This window comes from Nerophis ophidion, linkage group LG15, assembly GCF_033978795.1.
Source record: "Nerophis ophidion isolate RoL-2023_Sa linkage group LG15, RoL_Noph_v1.0, whole genome shotgun sequence".
Classification (NCBI taxonomy): Eukaryota; Metazoa; Chordata; class Actinopteri; order Syngnathiformes; family Syngnathidae; genus Nerophis; species Nerophis ophidion.
Window position 1 is genome coordinate 6893759 of NC_084625.1, and position 26942 is coordinate 6920700.

At 40.9% G+C, this 26942-nt stretch overlaps 2 protein-coding genes and 1 long non-coding RNA gene across 8 annotated transcripts in view; 1 reads left to right on the forward strand and 2 right to left on the reverse strand.

Moving 5' to 3' along the window:
* Positions 1-15594, forward strand: lipib (lipase, member Ib). The gene is made up of 10 exons (XM_061921351.1): positions 1-506; positions 2159-2544; positions 2606-2714; positions 5120-5221; positions 7147-7236; positions 7305-7472; positions 7589-7678; positions 7756-7864; positions 12525-12698; positions 12781-15594. The coding sequence occupies exons 1-10, from the start codon at positions 455-457 to the stop codon at positions 12863-12865; spliced, it is 1365 nt and encodes a 454-aa protein (XP_061777335.1). The 5' UTR covers positions 1-454; the 3' UTR covers positions 12866-15594.
* LOC133569167 (uncharacterized) lies at positions 1398-3537 on the reverse strand. Its single transcript, XR_009809767.1, has 4 exons — positions 3351-3537; positions 3111-3201; positions 2772-2985; positions 1398-2686 (listed from the first exon to the last, which is right to left on the reverse strand). It is a non-coding gene; the product is annotated as an uncharacterized LOC133569167 (long non-coding RNA).
* The window catches only part of zgc:112982 (uncharacterized protein LOC503771 homolog), a 21156-nt gene continuing 9733 nt past the window's right edge, over positions 15520-26942 (reverse strand). For 2 of the 6 annotated variants that reach the window (XM_061921341.1, XM_061921345.1), the window contains exons 3-10: positions 25640-26254; positions 24709-25488; positions 21382-21566; positions 21180-21303; positions 21064-21103; positions 20820-21002; positions 20662-20761; positions 15520-15753 (exon numbers count right to left, since the gene is read on the reverse strand). In XM_061921341.1, coding sequence (XP_061777325.1) covers positions 15734-15753; positions 20662-20761; positions 20820-21002; positions 21064-21103; positions 21180-21303; positions 21382-21566; positions 24709-25488; positions 25640-26254 — 2047 coding nt within the window. In that variant the 3' untranslated portion in view covers positions 15520-15733. Of the gene's footprint in view, positions 15754-17391; positions 17517-20661; positions 20762-20819; positions 21003-21063; positions 21104-21179; positions 21304-21381; positions 21567-24708; positions 25489-25639; positions 26255-26942 lie in introns of all 6 variants that reach the window. The other 4 variants (XR_009809766.1, XM_061921344.1, XM_061921342.1 and 1 more) reach the window with 4 other exon arrangements.

Genomic DNA, 26942 nt, shown 5'->3' on the forward strand with positions numbered 1-26942 from the left:
ATTGTGACCTTTCACTGTGACTTTTTTTTGCACAAACTCGCCAATCGTCAGGAAGAACTGAAGACTGTTGACTTCCCGGTGCCGAGCGTGCAAACGCTTTGATGAAATCTCAGCAGGCGGCGGGCTAAATTACATGTGTCACCGCCGGTTCCAGAGGGCGAGGCCGCGTTTGGAAGCTATTAATAACCCTCTCAGCCACTAATCAGGACCACCAGGCGGGTTCTCCCGAGTCCTACTTCCCTATCAGGACTCCAGTTTGGCACTTTTGTGGCCCCTCAAGCCACAAAACCCTGGCGTGTCATACCCACATCTACCACCAGGGCCGTGCTGGGCCTCGGGGTGCAAAATGTGGCCGCCTTCCACTGGGACTTCCCAAGTTAGCTCCTCCCACAAGGATCCTGCCTTGCCTCCTCCCCGGCGCCGCTCGCAGTCACTCCCCTGGAGACTCTGAAGGATGCCGTCCTGCAGACACTTGGGTCTGCTGGTCCTCCTGGCGCTCGGCCAAGGTAAGACACGCCAAGATTACACCTTTAAACTCCTCATCCTCGCTAAAAACAGGCAAGATATTATCACAATGACGTCACGATTAATAGTGTCCCGCCCTCCGGAGTTGATTGACAGCGGTAATCACCACTCAGGTTGAGGGCGGTGTCCGAGGAGACGGGATGCGGGGTTTTTTATAGCAGGCTGATCCGATTGAGGGCAGTGTCGTAACCCAGGTCCTCCTGTGTCCCACTCAACGCACTTTGGACTGGAACTTTGCCTTTTTGTTCCTTCGTTAGCGGATCCACATGTGGAGGACAACAAGTTTAAATAAATTCAGTATTATTCAGTCCCCGCAGGAATTTCTCAATATTATTTGGCCCCCCCAAAAATTGTTCAAATCTTCCCAAATTTGCTTCTGTTTGTGCCATTCTACAGTTTTTAAGTTATTCCGAAAGTACATTTTCAGACGGGTGACGCCCTAACTAGTATTTTTTTAATATATTAATAGAGATGTCCGATGATATCGGGATGCCGATATTTTCGGCCGATAAATGCTTTAAAATGTAATATCGGAAATTATCGGTATCTGTTTCAAAAAGTAAAATGTATGACTTTTTAAAATATTGCTGTACGGAGTGGTACACGGACATAGGGAGAGGTAGAGAGCGTCAATAAACCTTAATGTGGGCGCTACACTGCGGATGTCGTTGTGGCTTGTGCAGCCCTTTGAGACACGTGATTTAGGGCTATATAAATAAACATTGATTGATTGATTAAAGGCACTGCCTTTGCGTGCCGGCCCAGTCACATAATACCTACGGCTTTTCACACACATAAGTGAATGCAAGGCATACTTGGTCAACAGCCATACAGGTCACACTGAGGGTGGCCGTATAAACAACTAACACTGTTACAAATATGCGCCACACTGCGAACCCACACCAAACAAGAATGACAAAGACATTTCAGGAGAACATCCGCACCGTAACACAACAGAACAAATACCCAGAACAGACAGCAATAAGGAAGCCTCTGAATGAGTTTCTTTCTGTGATTATATTATGATGAGTGATATTGAAAATGATGGCAGGGGAAGTGTCTCGAGTTTGACCAGGCGGTAATACTAAGCATGCGCTAATTATTTTGCGAGGCGAGTTTGACCCTGCCGCAATTCAAGGAAATACGGTAATTTATTTTTTAACACTTTAATGAGTAGGACACTTTTGGATCCCCAATTTGTTTTTAAGTGTCATTGCTCAAAAAATAATAATGAATCAAAATCCAAAATGAAGGCTCCAATTATTATACAATCTCAAATATTCCACCTAAAAAAAATAAAAATTTATTGGGTGAAAATATTGCATATTTTGTGTTTTTTCTATTTTTTATTTTTTTTTCCGGCCCCGCGATGAGGTGTCGACTTGTCCAGGGTGTACCCTGCCTTCCGCCCGATTGTAGCTGAGATAGGCGCCAGCGCCCCCCGCGACCCTGAAAGGGAATAAGCGGTAGAAAATGGATGGATGGATATAATGAATCAAAACAGTAATTTGACAATTAGCTTTGAGTATGTGATTTTTCTGCCATAGTGTCTACTCTTAGATGTGTTCGGTATAAAAGGGGTAAAACATCAAGACTATTTGTTTTAGAATTTTTCTTGAAATTCCTGGCCTAGGCTGGGAAGACGCGGGCGACCCGTGCGACAACTTCACCGACCTGAACCTGTCCCACTGCTTGATGGGCACCAGCTTGTACGTGCGCCTGCTCCTCTACACGCGCTCCAACCTGGGCTGCGGCCGCGAGCTCCACCACCACCTCTTCCCCTCGCAGCCGCTCTTCAACCTCTCTCGCCCCACCGCCTTCGTCATCCACGGCTACCGTCCCACCGGGGCGCCGCCCATCTGGATCGACCGCCTGGTGCGGCTGCTGACAGAGCAGGAGGACATGAACGTGATCGTGGTGGACTGGAACCGGGGGGCCGCCAACCTCAACTACATCGCCGCCGTGGCTTACACCAGTGACGCGGCCTCCAACCTGACGGGGTTCATCAGCAACATGCAGGTGCGTGCTGACTTGTCAGAGAGGGGGAGCTCGTAGGAGTAAAGGCGAAATGTGTCCGCAGGAGGAAGGAGCCTCGCTGAGCTCACTTCACCTCATCGGGGTCAGTTTGGGGGCTCACCTGGCCGGCTATGTTGGCGCCAACCTGAAGGGAAAGATTGGACGCATAACAGGTAAAAAATAAAAAATAAAAAAAAAGAAGACGACGAAATTGACCAGAAATAATTCACCTGATCAGTGGAGTGTAAAAAAAATCAGTATTACTCCTGCAGCTGTGCTTCCTGTTTTATTGTCGATAGCTTGCCACAGGTCCATTTTATTTTTGGATTTTTGTAATCCTTCCATCCATTTTCTACCGCTTGTCTCTTTTGGGGTTGCGGGGGGTGCTGGAGCCTCTCAGATGCATTTTGGCAGAAGGCGGGGTAGACCCTGGAAAATCGCAACCTTATCGCAGGGCCAACACAGAAAGACAGACAATTTTTTATGAATATTAAATATATATATTGTCAAATAATTACTTAAAACATAAAATAATTAAATTAAAAAAAATACATCCATCCATTTTCTACCGCTTATTCCCTTCGGGGTCGCGGGGGGTGCTGGAAGTTATCTCAGCTACAATCGGACGTAAGGCAGCATACACCCTGGACAAGTCGCCACCTAATCGCAGGGCCAAGACAGATAGACAAGACAATTTTTTATAAATATTAAATATATATATTGTCAAAGAATTACTTAAAACATAAAATAATTAAATAAAAAAATCCATGTTTCATGAAAATAATCTATCCACCCATCCATTTTTTTACCGCTTATTCCCTTCGGGGTCGCGGGCGGGCTGGAAACTATCTCAGCTACAATCGGGCAGAAGTCGGCGTACACCCTGGACAAGTCGCCACCTTATCGCAGGGCCAACACAGATAGACAAGACAATTTTTTATAAATATTAAATATATATATTGTCAAAGAATTACTTAAAACACAAAATAATTAAATACAAAATTAATGTTTCATGAAAATAATTAAACTAATAATTAAATAGTGAAATAATGAAGCCAATTAAATCAATCTTTAATAATTAAATCATGAATTAAATGGTTCATGAAAATAATATATAATTATAAATTATAATATATATTATAATATATAATTTTTTTATAAATATTAAATATATATAGTCAAAGAATTACTTAAAAGATTGAATAATACATCCATCCATCCATCCATTTTTCTACTGCTTATTCCCTTTGGGGCCATGGAAATACAATCGTAAAATAAATGTTTCATGAAAATAATTAACAATTAAATAACATAATAAAACATTAAATAATTTAATGGTGAAATATGTGGTTCATCTTTTAGTGAAAAACATTATTAAATCATGAATTAAATGGTTCATGAAAATAATTTAATATTATATTGTCAAATAATTACTTAAAAGATTAAATAAATCGATCGTAAAATAAATGAAAATAATGAATCTAATAATTAAATCATAAAATAATAAATAATTTCATCTCAAAACATGTGGCTCATCAAAATAAATAATTAGGGAAAGCAATTATTGAATCAAGAATAAATGATTCATGAAAATAATTTAATATATAATTATATTAAAGAATTACTTAAAATATACAATTAATCATAAATTAAGTTTCATGAAAATAATTAACAGAATAATTAATTAAATCATAAAATAATAAAACGTGAAATAATTCAATCGTGAAATATGTGGTTCATCAAAATAGTGAAAAAAATAATTAAATTATGAATTAAATGGTTCATGAAAATTATGAAATACATAATTATATTGTCAAATTTTTACCTAAAAGTTAGAATTCAATAGTAAAATAAATGTATAATGATAATAACCTAATAATTAAGGAAATCATAAATTAATAAAACATGAAATAATTTAATCATGAAATATGTGGTTTATGAAAATAATTCGACTAATAATTAATTAAATCATAAAAAACATTAAATCATTTAATGGTGAAATATGTGGTTCATCAAAAGAGTGAAAACAAATTAAATCATGAGTTAAATGGTTCATGAAAATACTTAATATATAACTATATTGTCAATCACTTAAAAGATAAAATAATTCAATCGTAAAATAAATGCTTCATGAAAATAATTAACAATTAAATCATGAAATTATAAAACATGAAATAATATCGTGAAATACATGGTTCATGAAAACAGTTCATTAAATTTATCATTAAATCGTAAAATGAATTATGAAATCATCTATCATATTTGGATGTAATTATTTACATAATGAAATAAATCACTTAAAAATAAATTAATGGCACATTTAATTATTTCATTACAATTCTAATCAATGAGTGACCCATTTAAGTAATTATTTAAAGATGTATTTATTTCATTCTGACCCTTTAAACTCACTTAACAAACGTTAGAATGATGGAATAGTTTGCATTGTTGTCATGTCAAAATGTACTACTCTCCCCCCGTGACCCCGTAAGAGACAAGCGGTAGGGAATGGATGGATGGATTGTATTTTGGAAATAACTTGCCCAACACTGTAGGATTATCTGTGTTTGTGGTCCAGGTTTGGACCCGGCGGGGCCCCTCTTCAACAGCGCCACCCCCGACGACAGGCTGGACCCCTCGGACGCCATGTTTGTTGACGTGCTGCACACCGACATGAACTGTGAGTTGTCAACGTACATGTTAATCAAACACAGCGAGGGGTGCTCCCATCTTTCTCTTCTGATACGGTATATTGGCTATTGACCAATACCGATATTAATCTGATACGATATCAGCACAAATCCTAGAGCGTCATTTTATTTTGTCCTGTGGAATGTTGTAAAAAAGAATGTATTTACTTTTTTTTTAGACTATTAATACTTATAATAAAAATGGTAGGTATGAAAAGCATAAGCCAGATTTATGCTTTTGAAGTTGAATGATGCGGACACATTTGTTACTGGATACTTTCTAATACACTTCTGCCTTGGAGACTTTGTGTGTGTGTGAGTAATATGCAACAATAATATTTGATACTTGTTTATATTGACAAATGTCCTGCAATACTGTTCCATAGAGGACATTTAATACGTATGTCTAGCTCGTGTTTTATTGTGTGCTTAGCTGTTGTGTAGCTGCAAGTAGCCTATACCCTTCTATCGTCACCTTTTGTAAATGACTTGACTAAAACTAATGGAGGAAATTGAGATGTTAACTTGCTTTGTACAAATAAATACGCTGAAGGACTGCTTGTATCGTGTGTGTATATATATATATATATATATATATATATATATATATATATATATATATATATATATATATAATGTTACATGAAAATCCATCCAATTAATCTAATAATTAAATCATAAAATAATAAATAATTTCATCTCAAAACATGTGGCTCATCAAAATAAATAATTAGGGAAAGCAATTATTGAATCAAGAATAAATGATTCATGAAAATAATTTAATATATAATTATATTCAAGAATTACTTAAAATAGACAATAATTCAATCATAAATTAAGTTTCATGAAAATAATTAACAGAATAATTAATTAAATCATAAAATAATAAAACGTGAAATAATTCAATCGTGAAATATGTGGTTCATCAAAATAAGTAGTGAAAAAAATAATTAAATTATGAATTAAATGGTTCATGAAAATTATGAAATACATAATTATATTGTCAAATTTTTACCTAAAAGTTAGAATTCAATCGTAAAATAAATGTATAATGATGATAACCTAATAATTAAGGAAATCATAAATTGATAAAACATGAAATAATTTAATCATGAAATATGTGCATGTACACTGTTCACTATATATATATATATATATATATATATATATATATATAGTGTACACTGTTCTCTTCCACGCCTTTCTTTGCACTTCTATATTTTTTAATATGTACACATTGTTTTCTTGCATGCACACATCACACTGTATGGAATGGCCTCAATCTTATTACCCTGCGTAAACACAATAAAGCTGATTCTGATATTTTACATGCAAGTGATATCATTCGATACAAGCTTTTTTGCTGATATCGGATCAGCATACTTGCCAACCTCGAGACCTACGAATTCAGGAGACGGGGGAGGAGGGTTTGAGGTTGGGGCTTGTAGTGGGGGTGTATGTTGTAGCGTAAGAAAAGTTAGTGCTGCAAGGGAGCATGGGTATTCGTCCTGTTTATGTTGTGTTGCGGTGCGCATGTTCTCCCAAAATAAATTTGTCATTCTTGTTTGGTGTGGCTTCACAGTGTGGCGCATATTTGTAACAGTGTTAAAGTTGTTTATACGGCCACCCTCAGTGTGACCTGTATGGTATACCTTTTATTTACTTGTGTGTAAAAGCCGCACATATGTGAACGGGCCGGTACGCTTTTTGTATGGAGGAAAAGCAGACGTGACGACAGGTTGTAGAGGATGCTAAAAGCAGTGCCTTTAAAGCACACTCCCAATATTGTTGTCCGGGTGGAAATCGGGAGAAATTTGGGAGAATAGAATAGTATGCGGATCAGACACCCCTACAAAGAAAACACTGTTCAGTGTGGTTATTTATTTAAACACACTCTCTAATTTGTGTAACGCAGCATTCGGCCTAAGAGGCGCTCACGGTCACATCGACTTCTATGCTAACGGTGGCGCGGATCAACCAGGATGCCCCAAAACCATATTTGCAGGTAAACACTGGCACCCTAGTTCTTATTAGGTGTTGACAGAAGCGTGAACCTTCTTCTCCACCCGACAGGAAAGTCTTACTTCGTGTGCGACCACCAGCGTTCTATGTTGTTGTACCTGTGCGCACTCAACCACACCTGCAGCCTGACCGCCTACCCGTGCTCGTCCTACGCCGACTTCCTGGACGGGCGGTGCATGCAGTGCGAGGCCTTTAGGCCCGCCCCCTGCCCCCAGCTCGGTGAGGCCTGGACCGCAAGTAGAATCACAATCAGAATTAGAAGTACTTTATTAATCCCCGAAGGGAACTTAAAGAATGCTTAGTTCGGTACCTTATGGGTTGATCCAATCGCTCAGGTTACGACATCAGCCAATGGCGAGAAAGCCTCCTGCGTTTGGGGCAGACCAAAGTCTTCTTCAGCACCACGGCCACCCTTCCCTATAGGAGTGAGTCACATGACCTCCACGAGAACTCATATTAAAGTGTTTTGTTAAATATAGTTTGTGTTCTACATGTGTGCCAGAGCTCAACTACAGGGTGGACATGGTGACATGGAACCAGTACCTCCGTTGGGGGGTGGTGTACATCCGCCTCCACAGCGGCAGGACCTTCTCAGAGGCCCGGATAGACCAGTAAGTTTCCGTTTTGGAATAATCTCCATTTCCTTCTTCTCCCCAGGACTAATGACTGTATGCCAGTTAAATATGAAGAGAATTGTGTCTTTTTATGCAACCAGACAAAAAATGTACTTTCAACTCCCAAAAATATTTATAAAGAAAATGGATTTGAAATGACATTTTAAAAAAAAGTTTGGGTTGAAAATTTTTTTTTTCAGGGTTTCAAATATATATATATAGTTAGGCAAAAAAGTATTTAGTCAGCCACCGTTTGTGCAAGTTCTCCCACTTAAAATGATGACAGAGGTCTGTAATTTTCATCATAGGTACACTTCAACTGTGAGAGACAGAATGTGAAAAAAAAATCCAGGAATTCACATTGTAGGAATTTTAAAGAATTTATTTGTAAATTATGGTGGAAAATAAGTATTTGGTCAACCATTCAAAATCTCAGGATACATGGCCCCATTCATTCTTTCCTTAACACGGATCAATCGTCCTGTCTCCTTAGCAGAAAAACAACCCCAAAGCATGATGTTTCCACCCCCATGCTTCACAGTAGGTGTGGTGTTCTTGGAATGCAACTCAGTATTCTTCTTCCTCCAAACACGACGAGTTGAGTTTATAATTGAGTTTATAGTTGAGTTTTTCATAACATGGTCACTACTGCCTACTTTCTCTTGTTATATTCTTATTTTACTGTTATATTGTTATTCCCATTGTTTTTATTCTTTTTGTAATATTTCTCTATTTTGTTTCCTTTTAAACCCCCATTATTTACTTTTTACTTTTTTTTTAAATTGATCTCAACTCTGTACACTGCTGCTGGAATTTTAATTTTCCTGAAGGAACTCTCCTGAAGGAATCAATAAAGTACTATCTATCTATACCAGAATGGATACATGGATGATACAGCAGAGGATTGGGAGAATGTCATGTGGTCAGATGAAACCAAAACAGAACTTTTTGGGACCGGACGATTGATCCGTGTTAAGGAAAGAATGAATGGGCCCATGTATCGTGAGATTTTGAGCCAAAACCTCCTTCCATCAGTGAGAGCTTTGAATGGTTGACCAAATACTTATTTTCCACCATAATTTACAAATAAATTGTGACAATGTGAATTCCTGGATTTTTTTTTCACATTCTGTCCCTCACAGTTGAAGTGTACCTATGATGAAAATTACAGACCTCTGTCATCATTTTAAGTGGGAGAACTTGCACAATCGGTGGCTGACTAAATACTTTTTTGCCCCACTGTATATTAAATATATATACACACACATACATATACCGTATTTTCTTGAATTGCCGCAGGGCATATAGTATGAGCCTGCCTTGAATTACCGCCTGGTCAAACTTGTGATGTCACGAGGGACACATTTTCCCTGTCATCATTTTCAAAATGGAGGAGGCCGTTTTCAATACCAGCAATTTGAAATCGCATAAAGGGAAGAAGATTAAGAGCTATTCAGTAGGATTTAACTGCATGCCTTTGGTAAGTGACGGAGTGAGAAGAGGTTTTAAATTAATTAGCGCCAGGGCGGCAATTCAAGGAAATACTATATATATATATATATATATATATATATATATATATATATATATATATATATATATATATATATATATATACACATATACACACACACACATACAAATCCGGTTTCCATGAGTTGGGAAATTGTTAGATGTAAATATAAACGGAATACAATGATTTGCAAATCCTTTTCAACCCATATTCAGTTGAATGCACTACAAAGACAACATATTTGATGTTCAAACTCAAACTTTATTTTTTTTTGCAATTAATATTTAACTTAGAATTTCATGGCTGCAACACGTGCCAAAGTAGTTGGGAAAGGGCATGTTCACCACTGTGTTACATCACCTTTTCTCTTAACGTTTTCCACACATGTGCTGATGTAGCCAGTGACACTGGGAGCATATTCCACTATGTCCACAGTACCGTCATCCCTCTGAGCAGCAGTTTTGAACATGTCCCACAGTCTGTACTCCCAAAGCAGTCCTGAACCACTAGTTCAGTGTCTTCATTCCACACTTGAACAGTTTTTCTCACTGGGGGGCTTGCTTGTACGCTGGATATAGAAAAGCTGAGGTGTGATCAGATAGTCCAAAGTGTGGTCTGGGTACAGCCTTGTAGGCTTCCCTCACATTGCAGTATACTTGGTCCAGAGAGTTTTTTTCCCTCGTAAGAAAGTTCACATATTGATGGCATTTCGGGAGGACACTCTTTAGGTTGCGGTGGTTAAAATCCCCAGCTACCGTGAACGCAGCATCGGGGTGTGCGGTCTCTTGTTTACTGATGATGTCATGCAGCAGTTTTAGCGTTGTAGTGGAATCCACCCGTGGCGAGATGTAAACAGACAGTAGAAACACTACACTGTACTCCTTTGGCAGGTTAAAAAGGTCTATATTTCACCATCAAAAACTCCGAGCAGTGTCTTTCAACCAACTGTACATCCGAGCACCAGCGGTTACTCACGTAAACACAGACGCTGCCGCCTCTCGCCTTTCTTGAAGCCTTTGTCTGGTCTCCACGGTAGACTGAGTGCGTTGCTAGCTGGATAGCAGAGTCTGGAGATGTTGAAATCCCTACATTTCTTGCAATTGCACTTTGAGAAACATTTGACTATTTGCTCACGCAGTTGTGGACAAAGGGGTCAGTCTTTCTTGTGAAAGACTGAGCATTTTTTGGGAAGCTGTTTTTATACCCAATCATGGCACCCACCTGTTCCCAATTAGCCTGCACACCTGTGGGATGTTCCAAATAAGTTTTTGATGAGCATTCCTCAACTTTATCAGTATTTATTGCCACCTTTCCCAACTTTTTTGTCGCGTATTGCTGGCATCAAATTCCACAGTTAATGATTATTTGCACAAAAAAAAATAGTTTATCAGTTTGAACATAAAATATGTTGTCTTTGTAGCATATTCAACTGAATATGGCTTGAAAATGATTTGCAAATCATTGTATTCTGTTTATATTTACATCTAACACAATTTCCCAACTCATATGGAAACGGGGTTTATTTTTTAAATAGTTTATATATATAAATATATACATATATATATATGTACATACACACACACACAAACAATATATATACACACATATATATATATATATATACATAATAATAATAATAATGGATAAAATTTATATCGCGCTTTTCTATTGTTGGATACTCAAAGCGCTCACAGAGAAGTTGTAACCCATCATTCATTCACACCTGGTGGTGGTAAGCTACATCTGTAGCCACAGCTGCCCTGGGGTAGACTGACGGAAGCGTGGCTGCCAGTTTGTGCCTACGGCCCCTCCGACCACCACCAATCATTCATTCATCATTCATTCTCCAGTGTGAGCGGCACCGGGGGCAAGGGTGAAGTGTCCTGCCCAAGGACACTACGGCAGCGATTTGGATGTCAATAGGTGGGAAGCCAACCTGCAACCCTCAGGTTTCTGGCAAGGCCGCTCTACCCACTACGCCATGCCGCCCAAATATATATATATATATATATATATACACATAAACACACACATACATTTGCATAAATACATACATGCATATATACATATATGCACACACATATATATGTATTTTTTATTTTTTTGGGCTACTAGTTTTTATTGTTACAAATAAATTATTTGGTTACAAATATTTTTGGGTTTGCAAATCATTTGATTGGAATTAAATTTTTAGTTGCAAATCTTTCTATTGGTTACAAATCGCTTCTTGGTTAAAAATATATATATTTTTCGTTAGAAAATGTTTTAATGTTGGTTAACATTTTAATTTTGGTTGAAAATTGTTCACTCTACTTATTTTTTATGGTGGCTATTCGTTTTTGGCTGAAAATCGTTTTTTGTTTTCAAAATGTTAGGTTTACAAATGTTTTTTTTATGGTTGCAAATCTGTGTTTTTTGTTACAAATTGTTTTTGGTTGCAAATTGATTTTTTGATAGCAAATCGTTTGAGTTGCAAGTCTTTTTTGATTATGGATCATTTTTGGTTATCAATAACTTTAGTTAAAAACCTTTTTTGGTGGCGAATTGTTTTTTTTTTTTTATGGTTGCAACTGTTTATTTAGTTGCCCATTTCTTTGGCAGCAAATCGTTTTGAGCTGAAAATATTTTCCGGGTTAAAAATCTAATTTGGGTTGCAAATGGTTTATTGAAATGATATTTATGATTATAAAACTTTATTTGGTTGCATATTGAGCTTTTTGTTTACAAAATCGTTTTTCTCACAAATCACTTTTTGTTGCAAATCATTTTTGTTTGGGTTGCAAATCCCTTTTTTGTTCCAACAACAAATTCAACGTTGTGGGTGGGGCCTCGTCTGAATATGTTAGAAGCCTTTTCATTGGTCAGTATGTACATTTTCCCTCCAAATGTGTTGAGTGCGGAAGTAGTCAGCAGTCACGCCATCCTCCGACCAAAAGAAAGGCTTCTAACATAACATACAGGATTGAAGTGGAGTCATAGTATAAAAAGATCTGCAACCAAACAAAATAAAACACTGCACCTCAAACTTTTGTTTGGAAAAAATGTTTTGGGTTTGCATAAAAAGACTTAAGGAACATTACGTAAATGTTGCCATCCTAACAGAAGTGCTGACACTTTTAACTGACATCCCTCCTCCCTCGCCAGTCAGCTCCTGCGCTTCGAGCAGTACACGTCCACGCGTCTCCTGGCCCAGTTCGACGAGGACCTGCCGCACGTGCACAAGATCTCCCTGCGCATCAACACCGGCAACGTGATCGGCCCGCGCTACAAAATCAGACTGCTGCGGATACGTCTGACGCCGCTGGAGCACCCGGAAAGGTCAGCGGAGGGCGGCACGGCGTCACGCTTTTATTGTGAAAGGCGGCCAAATGTGAAGCTCACGTTTCGGGTTTTCCTTTAGGCCGCTGATGTGTCGCTTTGACATCATCATGGAGGAGAACACGGAGGTGGCGTTCAGGCCGTTGTCATGCGACTCCCGCCTCTAACTGCACGCTCCTGGGTGCTGCGGCCTTGCCATCCCTCATGAGAGACTTCTATGGAAACAGGAAATCACGTCACATTGTGGATCACATCAGTGGACCAAACAATCTAAACAGTAGGGCTGGGCGATACGGCTGTAAAACCGAATCATGCTATCACTCAATAATTGATATTTTTTATGACCTATCAAAATTAAGGATCAGGAGGTATAAATAAAATGTAAATATTTCTATTTTAAATGTAACTTCCTGCTAGAAAGGATATGTCAACACAAGCATGAAAAACTATTTTTACACTGAACACTTCTTAACAATAACCTCCTAAAACCAAGGTGCAAAAATAAGGAATATGTAAAAAAATGCCGCAACTTTTTTATAACGTTGTCTATCCGTCACAATCCTTATGCAAGACAAAAAAACAAATAGGATTTTCTTTCTTTTATGCATTCTAACTAGTAAACATATGCGATCAAGTCTGCTTACAATGGAGCCTATTAGAGTCACTATTTAAAGAGCCCCTTAAAAAGCATCTTAACACTTAAATTAAGGCAGGGGTGTCTAACTTACGGCCTGCGGGCCGGATCAGGCCCGTGAACAGGTTTTATCCGGCCCGCGGGAAGAGAATGCTAAGCATAAAAATTAACCAAAATGTTTGAATGAAAGAAAACTGCTGTTCTAAATGTGTCCTCTAGATGTAATAGCAATTCTTTGTATATTTGCAGATTATGCTACATATGTAAAAAAATTAAATAAACCACGTTAGTGCACCAGTCGAGGAAAATGAGCAAACTACATAAAAAAACATCCTGCAATTTGATTTTGATATAATTTTGTCATCTTGATAGATTGAAAATGAACACCAATGAGTTGACAGATGAACATTATCACACAATTTATTCAGAAAGTATAAATAACAACAAATAAAGATAGAATACTATTAACCACAACATGTAAGTGTAAACATAATCAACATTATAATTTGTACATTTTCAGAATCTGTTTGTTCTATTTTTAAACAAAGAAAACAATCTGAAGTTGTCTTTGTTTTTAAGTCACCATGCCGTGATTTTACCAGTCCAGCCCACTTGGGAGTAGATTTTTCTCCATGTGGCTCCTCATCTAAAATGACTTTGACACCCCTGCATTACGGTTTTATATACATGATGTAAGTATATATGTGATGTAGTAACAGTCAAGCGGTAGAAAATGGATGGATGGATGGTAATAAGTATTTTCATCAATTTAAGCATACGCGGTGCATTTCCAAAACACATCCCAATGTTCACTTTTTTCCGACATCACTGATTATTGCTCAGTGCAGACTTCACAAAAGCCAACAAACAAAAAACATCACTTACTGTACAATGTCTGCTGCCATTAGCATGCCGACTGCTAGTTCATATATTCCTGTTTAGATGAAGAATGTCTCTTAATCCTTGCCTAACTGGCTGTCAAAGTGTCCCAACTTGTCGGAATAAGTCTTCATCCTTGTACTATCCAGGTGAGAAGCATGATTTATGATCTACAATAAACTTCCGCGATCACGGCGCTGCTATAATAGTTGGTCTACGTAAGTGCTTAAAATCACAATATCATTAATACTTGGTTAATATTCAAAGTCGCGAACTGTAATTGGAGTATTGTTGGCGCTTTTTAGATGTTTCTTTATTGGCTCCATTGTAGGCTGACTTATTTACAAGTTAGAATTGATTTTAAGAAAAAAATACATCTACTGTCATTATCATAAACGATTTACAAAGTTACAAAAATTCCACTTTAATAAAGTGTAACAATAAAGTGCAAAGTGTGAAAATGTAAACATAGGGGAACTTTTTCTGCGTGTTTTGTACTCTAAAAGGGTGAGCGCTACTAAGGTGGTGTGGGGGCGAGCACCTTGCATCATTTACAGACCACATTGGTCTGACTACAACACGTTTAAAAAAAAAAAAAAAATCAAAAAACTACCCCACTGTTGAGGTGACTTCATGTTTTATCCACAATTTATTTGCTCTCTGCAGCCAAAGAATCCACAGAAAGACAATAAGATGATGCGACGGTATTTTATAGTTGATACTGTTACCTGATTGGTGATCACTTCCTGCATTACTCGGTTACCAGAGAGCGAGTGCCCTTATTGATGACACCAACCTTGCTTCGCAACTTCCACTTTCTTCCCACGAAGAAAAAAAAGTTTTATCGATGCATTTTCTTACCGATATCTATTACGTGTCTATTGTAATTTATATATATGGATATGGTTTTATCGCCCAGCCCTACTACACGGCCTTTGTGGAATAAGTACACTCTATACACAGTGGACTTAGTTGCAATAATTACCCAGTTAGTCCCTCCCCTTGATGGCAAATATCAAAGCGAGGCTCCATCGTTGCACAGTAAGCATTTTGGGTGAGTGCAAGGTCCTCATTTGTTCATTAATGCACTCAGCGTGAAAGTAAACACAGTCAATGACTTTATACCTCATGGACATTTGAGTAGAAACAAATGGGTCTATTCTTGCCAACTAGTCTGGATTTATCGCTGAGGTTTTCCATCCTCACTCAGGTTCTCTTTTGTATTTTTTTGTGCCTTTTGTTGTCATTTCCTGTACGTTACTAAATGTTTCATTGTCACCGTTTACAAACGCCACACAAAAGCTGAGGTGATTATTTTTGTTTTTATTACTATAACATGGTTTTAATGTGACGGATCTAAATAAAGTACAGTAGATCTGCAAACGACTTCAACGTTACCTTGCCACAAATATGGAGGAGCAAAGAAAAGGAAACCAGAAGAAAAAGAGACAACCAAGACAACGTGGTGCTTGTCGTCTTCGGTGGGTGGGCAGGCGGCGTTGAGAGCAATTGGTGGGCGCCATCACCAGCTGGGACCTGCGGCTGGAGGAGATGGGGGGAAAAAAAAAAAAAAAATTCAGGTTACGAGGCAGCGACTAATGCGGATCAACCTTAGAACACAACAGCGGCGGAGGATTTTTTTTGCCTTGTTGGCGGCGAGTGGAGGAAATGGGATTGGACCAGCTCCCCTTTGGAGCTAACCAGTCAATGGATCAAAGGGCAAAGCCTCTGCTGAGGCTGTTACACAACCAAGAAGGAAGCAGAATAAGAATTCTAAAAGCGCCTCGCTGAGCCGCACCAATTTGGGTGTGGGATTAAGTAAGACTGATCAAGGCCAGACGGTCCTGCAAAGAGCCACTAGGGGGCAGTAACAATATTTAGGCAGAAATTGCTCATATCCTCTGACTTCTTCCCGAAAGTGAAAAACTGTGGTGGTCAACCAAGCCAAGATTGCTGTTGTACAGCAAGCAAGCTATCTGATTATACAAGCGGCCTAGATCTTCCTGCAAAAAGCAGATATGGGTAAAAAAATCTAACTGTGCATTGATTGATTGAAACTTTTATTAGTAGATTGCACAGTACAGTACATATTCCGTACAATTGACCACTAAATGGTAACACCCGAATACATTTTTCAGCATGTTTAAGTCGGGGTCACGTTAATCGATGGAATAGATCACTATATATCATCTAAAATGATTTGTCAAGTGATATAAAAGGATTATAATAATAATTATAATGGATAAGATTTATATCGCGCTTTTCTATTATTAGATACTCAAAGCGCTCACAGAGAAGTGGTAACCCATCATTCATTCACACCTGGTGGTGGTAAGCTACATCAGTAGCCACAGCTGCCCTGGGGTAAACTGACGGAAGCGTGGCTGCCAGTTTGCGCCTACGGCCCCTCTGACCACCACCTATCTATCATTCATTCACCAGTGTGAGCGCCACCGGGGGCAAGGGTGAAGTGTCCTGCCCAAGGACACAACGGCAGCAATTTTGGATGTCAATAGGCGGGGAGCGAACCTGCAACCCTCAGGCTTCTGGCACGGCCGCTCTACCCACTATGCCATGCCGAAAGGGTTATCTATTCGTCGCGTTCCCAGACATATCCAACTACCTAGTGCTCCAGACATCACTCTACATGACAAAACAGATGGAAACTTGAAAAAGCATGGAGTTCTACATCTTTTTTGTGTGTGGCTGGGTCAAGAAAATTGCTATCAATACTCTCCCGGATATATATGCCTTGTTTTTGCTCGGGTGAGGTTGCATTGCATGATTTAACTTCATGTTTGTTGCTGTTGCACGCGCCATTTACTAGTAGCGTGTTTTTCCCCGTCGTTATCAAAATATAATTATGGTTGTCAACATTTGTGTATGTACTCAAAGATTCATTTATAATTGTTGCCTTCGGTAAAAACCTCAGCCGAGGATCTCGTTGTGGCTTGTGCAGCCCTTTGAGACACGCGTGATTTAGAGCTATATAAGTAAACATCGATTGATTGATGATAAAAACTTCACTCTTATGTTTTGTTGACAGTAGATTTCTTTTAGACTCACCGGCTTGGTGCTTTTCAAAACACTCGTAGCAAAAATGTGCATAAGAAATACAAAATAATATAAAGATGATACTTGAATAGGAAACACTAAACTTTGAAGGTATATCAAACAAACCTTTAACTGCAAACTCGTGCATTCTTCCACTGTGCTCTCTTGGACTGGAGTGCGTGGTACTTTTCTTGTGTCGTTTTGTAAAATCTTACACTCTTCCACCATTCTTGATTACTTCTCGAGGAACTCTGAAAAAATGTTTATCCTTTTTGCGATTTTAACGCTTCGTACTGCCAAAAACAACATAAGGATGGGGCATTTTTTTGAGAAAGGCTAAACGGCTACCAGTACCCATTGAGAACAAACACTGGCTTGAACACCACGCATATTTAATGAGCCGGCCGTGACGTCATTTAAATTCAAGCAGTATTGAGTACTGAGAAAGATGCTCTCCTTGACACCTTTTCTCTATGGAGACTGTCGTCATGATAACATCTTGTAAATACTATATTCAAATATCACCACAGCTCTCTGCTACTACACTTATACTGTATCTTGGTTTAAAACAGTTGTTCTCAACCTTTTTTCAGTGATGTACCCCCTGTGAACATTTTTTTAATTCAAGTACCCCCTAATAAGAGCAAAGCATTTTTGGTAAAAAAAAAAAAGAGATAAAGAATTAAAATACAGCACTATGTAATCAGTTTCTTATTTATTAAATTGTATAACACTGCAAAATATTATTCATTTTGTAGTGGTCTTTCTTGAACTTTTTGGAAAAAAAGATACAAAAATAACTAAAAGCTTTTTGAAAAATAAACAAGTGATTCAATTATAAATAAATATTTCTACACATAGAAGTAATCATCAACTTAAAGTGCGCTCTTTGGGGATTGTAATAGAGATCCATCTGGATTCATGAACTTCATTCTAAACATTTCTTCACAAAAAAATAAATCTTTAACATCAATATTTATGGAACATGTCCACAAAAAATCTAGCTGTCAACACTGAATATTGCATTGTTGCATTTCTTTTCACAGTTTATGAACTTACATTCATATTTTCTTGAAGCATTATTCAATAAATATATTTATAAAAGGATTTTTGAATTGTTTGTATTTTTAGAATATTTTTTTAAAATCTCACGTACCCCTTGGCATACCTTCGCGTACCCCCATTTGAGAACCACTGGTTTAGAAGACGCAAATGATGAAAAGTTAATTTTTTAACTTCAATAATGGTGTGGAGTACCTGAGAAAGTGGAAGAGAAAAACATGTGTCTCGTAGAGTTGTGCGATATATTCGATTTTATCAATAAAAATTTGGGCAACGATAGAGCTGTTCAGGCTGGGATAAACTCCTGCATCTTGGTTGGTTTTAGCTCTTCCATTGGTACTGACTTGTGAATTGCAATTCGACTCCAAATCACTAAGAGGGAATGTCTCCAGAAAGAGCAACCCAACTGTTGTTGACTAGATATTAACCTTCTTGTGAAAAGCAAAAGACAACCGCAACATTGCCATCTTTGTTGGCACTGGAACTAAACATTCAGAATCTTTAGTTTACTTTTCATGGACATTTTACTTATAAACCAGAGGAAAAGACCTTGGTGAAGATGGACTGTGCCATCTCTAAATGGGTCATGGCAGAGGTGGTAGCGGGGTTGTATAATGTAGCCCGCAAGAGTTCAGTTCCATGGGATTCTGGGTATTTGTTCTGTTGTGTTACAGTGCGGATGTTCTCCCGAAATGTGTTTGTCATTCTTGTTTGGTGTGGTTTCACAGTGTGGCGCATATTAGTAAGAGTGCTTAAGTTGTTTATATCACAACCCTCAGTGTAACCTGTACGGCTGTTGACCAAGTATGCCTTGCAGTCGGTTATGTGTGTCTGCAGAAGCCTCACACAACATGTGAATGGGCTGGCTACCTGTTTTTTACAGTTGTAGAGGGCGCTAAACGCATTGTCATCATAGCACGCCCTCATTATTGTTGTTTGGGTGAAAACCAGCAGACATTCGAGAGAATGGTTGCGCTGAAACTCGGTAGCCTCCCGGAAAAATTGAGATGGTTGGCAAATGTGCTGTTGTCAAGCGGCATTCAAATAAAACTTGCGGGCCGCACTAATATTACATTTTCACATTAAAAGGTGCGGGCCGCATGTCTGAGACCCCTGGTTAATACATAGCACAAAACAAAAAAAAACTTTGTACGCTGTGTTATTTCATTTTAAATTTCAAAAGAGTCTAGTTTTCTTTATTTTGTGAAACGGGTCAAAATGGCTCTTTGAGTGGTAAAGGTTGCCGACTCCTAGTGTAGATAGAAACATGTTACAACACAAAGTAAGCAAATATTAACAGATAATTAACAAGGTGTTGCCAAATAAATACTCCACTTCAACTTAAAGTCCATTCCTGACAGTTGCTAATAAATACAATGAATAATAAATTCCTTTGCTAAAACCGGAGTTATTTGTTTTTGTAAACGGGCAACTGTGGGAGCCTAACACTAAATTGAGTATAGGTGTTAACTGTAGACTTTAATGCAGGGGTTCCCAAACTACGGCCCACGGGCCGAATACAGCTCACAAGCGTCCAAACTACAGTCCCGTGGGAAGTCCCAAGTTTAAAAAAATATATAAACAATTATATTGGATTATGTTTTTTAAATCTGTCCTTTCTAATTCATTTTCTACTGCTTGTTACTCTGTCTCCTAGCCGCTCAGTCAAATAAAATAGTCTGAAAATGCATTTTTCCATCGATGGAGTGCGCACTTGATGTCAAGTTTTCAGTCAATTAAGTGAATTAGTGGGCGAAGAATATGTATTATGTATGTATGTATGTATATGTATATATATATATATATATATATATATATATATATATATATATATATATATATATATATGTATACATACAGTGTTTCCCACAGGTCAGGCATCTATTTGTGGTGGTGTGGTCGGGCGGCGGGGGGTCGGTCGGGGGCAGATGGGTGGCAGCGGCGGCGGCGATGACCAAGAAGAACGCGGAGTTGGAATATAATTACAAAACTTTATGTACATATTTATATACGTATTTATATAACATTTACGTATTTATATAATATGTAACTACAAGCTCCCATTGCTTTTATGAGCGGTCGAGCGAGTCAAAAGCCGGGAAGAAAAATAAATATATATACATATATTTATATATATATATATATATTTTTTTTTATTATTTGTGGCGGCCGTAATTCTTTCGTGGCGGGCCGCCACAAATAAATTAATGTGTGGGAAACCCTGATATATATATCCTGGCCCCCGGCTCGATTATTTTAAACCAATGCGGCCCCCTAGTCAATAAGTTTGGGGACCACTGCTTTAATGTGTTGATTGTTTGAGTATTTAATTACCTGCGTGGTTGGAGTGGTTCTGGCCCTGCGTAGGCCGAAGGTTCTTAAACCTTTGAGGCGGGCCGGAGTTCATTCTGTGAGGTGCGCCTCTCCTGGAACCCTAAAGACAGGTCAAAGGTTGGTGGACCATGTGACAGCCAGTCTGTTTTCAGACTTACCCAGTTGGCGTCCCATCCAAAGTCCTGCACTTCTGCAAACATCACGTCCTCGCCGCCGAACTGAACCGTGCTGGCCTCGCCTTGGTGGCCGCTTCCCGGTATCGTTATGGTCACGCCGTCCACACGCTCTTGCCGCCGGCGCTCCAGGTCGTATCTCAGGTCACCCTGGGGGGCGTACGCGGGCTGGAAACACGGCGGCGTAATGTCTACACGAGTCAGGGAAGACAGGAGGACGCTCGCTTACCTGGGAAAAGTTGTTGTCCTGAAGATCTTTCGGGTTGAAGCTGCAGAAAGAGGACAGCTGACAGTCAAAGTGGTGTAATCACAAAAAGTAGGCAGACGTGACGGTCGGCAGCGTACTGTTTGGATGTAAACCTCTTGTCCAACGTCATTTTCGCCTCGTCTTCGCTATGGACGGGTGGGGCTTTTTGGGGCGCGGAGAAGCGTTTGTTCAGCGTGATCCCTTGGCCTTTGAAGTAGAGCTCTGCGGGAAACACAGAAGGAAGTGGATGGGGACTCCCGCTCACGCGACGTAAAGCTGCGACACGAGACCCGCGCTTACCTTTGACATGGTGCACCAGCGTGATGACTTCTTGCGCGAACGTCGCTGTCTTCACGCCGCCGACGCCCTCCTGGCGGCTCTCGGACGACTCCGCCGAGGAGGCTAGGAAGTCCAGACGCTGACGGCCCACGTTGACCAGGTCTAGCGAGAGCTGGTGGTCTGCGGAGTAACACTGCGTGCTGCTGCTGAAGGGGGGGAGGAAGGGGGGAGGGGGGGGAAGCATGACGGCGTTTTCAAACTCTAACTTCTAAGAAAAGATTTTGAAGGCGGTTCACCGCACTGGGTTGTGAAAAAAAAAAAAAAACTGTTGTCTGGAGACGTAAAAGAAAAAACTTAACCGACTTACTTGACCAAAGTCACAACCTCGTGACCCAAGTGCTCCAAGCTTACCCACACACTCAGTGGCCTAGTGGTTAGAGTGTCCGCCCTGAGATCGGTAGGTTGGGAGTTCAAACCACGGCCGAGTCATACCAAAGACTATTAAAATGGGACCCATTGCTTCCCTGCTTGGCACTCAGCATCAAGGGTTGGAATTGGGGGTTGAATTAGCACAAATGATTCCCGGGCGCGGCACCGCTGCTGCCCACTGCTCTCCTCACCTCCCAGGGGGTGAATAAGGGGATGGGTCAAATGCAAAGGACAAATTTCACCACACCTAGTGTGTGTGTGACAATCATTGGTACTTTAACTTTAACACACGTACGTTTATAACAAAGGTTCTTTCATACTTCTTGTTCTTCTCGTTTAACGACATAAGCACACATCTCGTCGTCGCAAGCTCGCCTCTGGTTTTCCACCATTTTGCTTCTTGGCAGCTTGATGGCACTCCCTGCCCAGATTTCTGATGTTCAACAACTTCCACCTTTACTTTCACACTGGGAGGTTTCATTCCATCAGACGCTTCAAACAGAACATCCTTGGAGGTACGTGGTGGCGCAAAGTCAGGATCCCGAGCAACATTTTCCGCTCTCAAGCGACAACTTTATCTTGAATTGCTGTGATGTCACTTCCTCTTGTCCCGCCTCTTCTGGTGCGTTCCATCTGTGCTGGGAAGTCGGAAATTCTGAGTTCCCAGTCGGAAGTTTCAAAATAAAAGGCCATGGTCGAATTTCCAACTTGGAAAGTCGGAGCACTTTCACCAACGAGGTGCAGGTTGGCTTCAAAGATGGCTGCTCAGATCGTAAACAACAATACATGTTCTATAATACCCATTATTAGCACTTTATATAAAGCAGTGTAAACTACATTTTTTCATGTGATTTATACCTCCTACGTCGCTAGCAATAGCGTTTGTTTCCTCTTCATCCATCGCATTCGAAGGTTGCAGGAGGAGTGAATATTTTCATGTTCAGACAACGCAAACGCAATAGCAGCTTTCTTGAATACGGCCATCTTGATTTCCGAACTCGTAACAGGGACGGTCACAACTCGGCTGTGACGTCATTCCCAGCTTCCAACTTCAGAGGTAAATGGAACGCAGCATTCTTCCTTGTTTTTTTATTCAGGGTGCATAAGGAAAAGAAAGGTGGTTCAGCAGGAGATGCTCTTCTTCTGAGTGACCTTTAACCCAGCCCCGTTACATCTTCATATGCTTCATGCAGACTTTCAGAGTGTCCTCTGACCTGTGAAAGAGTAATCTTGGTGGTCCAATCAATAACGGACATGTGAAAAAAATGTTTCATCCTGGTTCTCCTCACGTGCTCCGAAGACACTTCCATGCTGATGGCCTTCGCATGATGTCTTGCAAGAATTGTCTGACTTTAAACCAGAGATCAGTGTGTCCACAGAAGGCCCTTGAGTACATTTTTTTGAAGATGGCATCGCTGTAGGGGCTGATGGTTGCAGGAGCTCCGTGCTCTTGTGTAACCTCTTTTTGTGTTTTTGAAGTTTCTCTCGTTTTAATGCGCCTTCTGGCTCGGGCCCCTTAGGGACTGCGCGACAAGAGGGTGGCACTTTCCTGATTCCTGCGGTACTTTTTGGCAAACTTTTGGATCTTCCTCAAGGGAACCCTTTGGTCATGGCCATGTTTGCACTGGAGACCTGCTCCTGGCTCTGCGTCACACCGGAGTCCCCGTGGAGAGACCGAAAGAACATTTCTCTGCAGAGCTATCGTTGAGCGTCAGGATGGATGGGCTTCACTGAGCGCGTATCGGACACTTCGGTCCCCCAGGACGGTTTCTCACTCATCCGCGCAGACCAAACATTGGCCGAGAGCTAGTGGGCAGCCTGGGATGGAATCAGCTCTCCTGGCGGCTTTGTTGGTTCTGTTCCTGTCTCTGGCAGTGCGGGACCCAGCCCAGCACACGATGGCACCGCAAAGGCCACGTGATGGACAGTGTGTGGGGGTGAAACGGTTGGTTGTTTGTCTACGCATTGTGCAATCCTATATGCGCAATTTGTATTACTTATTGCTCATTTGTTGTGATTTACTTTTGAAGCTGTTTGAAGAAATGGCGCTGCAGCAAAGGCAGCTGGTTGCTTCAGGTCTATGCTCTTTTATGATTCCCTCTTGTTTCATGTGTTATTTTGTTTTTGTGGACTTTGTGTATCTGCACTCCAATCACACAATCTCTCCGTTTTGGGACCAAAAAAAAAAAGTATATCCTATCCTATTACTGTGTACTGTTCCTTTAAGATGAAGCTCCACCTCCATAACGGCCTTGCTCAACTTCCTTTGTGAAATGACATGAACAAGACACTTCCAGCACCACCTGTCACTGATAAGGTGGTTTCCAGTCAGTCAAAGGCGTCATATTAGAGCACCTTCATCCTGCTCAGTTGATCATTCCAAGCAAAATGCTGCACATTATGGACCTTACTGTTGAGTAAAAGTGCATTGCAACATTCCTTTGACAATTCCCACGCCTTCTTCAGCGGCTCCTGGTGTTCCGTGAATGTTTACTTACCCCTTGGAGATTTTTTGACTCCTCCTATAAAAGACAATGTAACTTCTTCTTCCTCACCTTCCATGTGAGTCCATATCCTCTTCAGCCTCAGGTCATCCAGGTGGCTCTAGGGCAAGCAACGTTCTGGTGCAGGATTCCTCCTCGAATGCAGTTCCTCAAACGTGTGGAATTGCCTTGAATGCAGTACCATGTCTCGGTGATCTGTGTTGGCAATAGGAAGCCTCCGTGTGTTCCATCACTTGGTGTGATTCAATCATGAGACAGACGTACGTACAGGTGCTAAGCGTTCCAGTCTTGCCACATCCTGTCCTCGCAATGTTTCATTGCTGACGCCACATCATTCGCTAACTCTTCCCTTTCCAATTCCTGCGTTCTTTTTTATGGAGAACAAGAAAAGTTGAATTGAAACTAAATACGTTACCTTGTGTGCGCCGGCCGGCTCATGTCCACTTTAATGGTTAGCGTCTCCTCTGTTACCACAGTCATGTTTTTGAGCTTCTTCTCCTCCCGCTCGTTACCCGGCAACTTCCGCGCCATTACTGGTGAGTCCCTCTGCAAAAGGGGTTTCAGACTCGCAGGCCTGTTCTGCCCAAGGTGGCCGTCTTCTTCACTCCAGCTTTGCTCCTCCTCTTCCACTGCATTTGTGTAATGAGCTTCCTTTTGGGGTCTGAATCCGGCTCTCTTCTCCTCACGAGCAGCACCGTGGAATCCCCGAGAAGACGGCTGAAAGTTCTGCCGGTACTTGTGGGGTCCGAAGTTTCTTCCCTGGTTGTGGCTGAGCCTACCTCTCGCATGACGAGGACCACCTCTCCCTCTTTGACCATCTTGTCTGGAAACTCCGGTGACTTTTCCCCACTCTTGTGGCGGTGGGCTCCTCTTGCGCTCATAGTCGTCCCTCGAATTATCTGCAAAGGGGCGTCTTCTGGAATCTTCCCGGACATCAGGCTTGTTATTTGAGGTCCTGAATCGCTCCTGCGAGGAGCTAGATGGACCAGACTGTCTGTGCAGGTTAAAGCCATGGTCTCCGTGGTCCATATGCTCCCGTCTGGGTGACCTCCAGTTGCCTGAACTGTTGTGATCGTAATCAAAGGTCTGTGGTCCTGATCTGTGAGCATCTGTAAGAGGAGGACCCCCTCTGTGGACTCCTTCAAATGCGGGTAAGTTGCGACGTTCGCCAAAGTCCTTGTTGTCCCGCTTGAACCTGCGACAGCAAGAGGAGGCGACACATTAGCGCTTGTATTCATGAAATCAGATTAACATTTTTTTGTAAGGACAGGAAAAGAAGATGACAAGTTTGATGAAAGAGCACAAAGCGAAGAAGTCCGGTTCTTCGTGGTTAGCTTCAGATTTACCCGCTGTGATGCTGGGGGTCCATGTCTTTTCTTGGCTTCTTCCAGGGGGGGCTCCTCTCTTGGTGCAGATCCTCTCTTGGTCTGCTTCTGTACGAGCCCTCAATGTGCTTCTCTCTTCTGCTTCCTCTTTGCTCATCCGACCTCAAGTTGGGACTGGCGTCTCTGAACCGCCCATCGCCCTGCCCCCGTTCATCCCGCCTCCAGCCTGCCTTTGTTGGTGAGTGATCCAAACGTGAATTCGGGGCTATGCGCTCTTTCTGGAACCTCGAAGGGGAAGATGGTGACCACTCCCTCTTATTAAAATCTTGCATATCTTCTCTGAAGCCTTTTCTTTGTCTTTCTGCACTTGATCCTTGATCACGCTGGGAAAAATAACCCGGGGCATGGCGGCTCATCGTATTGCGAGGAGATGCCCTCCGACCGTAACACCCATCTTGATCCTGGTGACGCCAAAAGTGATCCAGCGAAGAAGGGGAGCCTCTTCTTAGGTCTTCCGGCATCATGCCGTCACGGAACCAGTGATTTTCATCTCTGGGCGTGGGACTAGAGTCGGATCGACTCATATTGTGTACTGCAAAGGGTTTGTAAGGTCCTCGGCCGCTCCATGGTAGCCTCCTGGAGAGGAAATATGGGAAAAGCGCACATTAGCACAATTGTCAAACATGTCAATTGACGTCAGGTAGGTGGTCAGAAGGGCTGGGCGATATAGTGGATGTACTCAATATATCGCGGGTTTGTCTCTGTGCGATGTAGAAAAGGACTATTTCATGAGTATTTGAGTATACGTTCTCACACAGTTGATTTTACCTGCAAACATTACACTACAGGCTTTTCTCACTCTTCCTTGTCTCTCCTCACAGAGATAAAACAAGCGCACCTTGTTACATACTGTCGCTCATGTAATGTCATATGCCCTCGCCGTGCAGAGGTAGAGGCTTGGATAACGTTCGCAGTGGCAGGTGGTGCGAGTGGTAATACGAGAGAAAGAGAGAGGGTGCGAATCTGGTAACAAATGGAGGAAGAACAATGAATTCCGAAGAAAAACAGAACGGAGTCCATCGTCTGGCGGTGGTTTGGCTTCAAGCGGGAAGATGTTGAACAGACAACCTTAATATAAAAGCGTTGCTACAAACAGTGGCAGCACTACTAATATTTACCAGCATTTGAAAAGTCACTCGCTAGAAAATGAAGAGCTTTAAACTCCGTAATTCAACATCTCAGGACGGTGCCAGACCCAACGAAATGCCAAATCAACCAGCACTGACCCAATTGAGCCTGGCGCCTTCCATTTACAGATCAACAC

Bases quoted from the DNA above. Each gene is read 5' to 3' on its own strand.
- lipib (XM_061921351.1), top strand. From the start codon at position 455: ATGCCGTCCTGCAGACACTTGGGTCTGCTGGTCCTCCTGGCGCTCGGC. The intron at 507-2,158 runs GTAAGACACGCC...TTCCTGGCCTAG, and splicing joins CCTCCTGGCGCTCGGCCAAG to GCTGGGAAGACGCGGGCGAC. The intron at 7,865-12,524 runs GTAAGTTTCCGT...CTCCCTCGCCAG, and splicing joins TCAGAGGCCCGGATAGACCA to TCAGCTCCTGCGCTTCGAGC.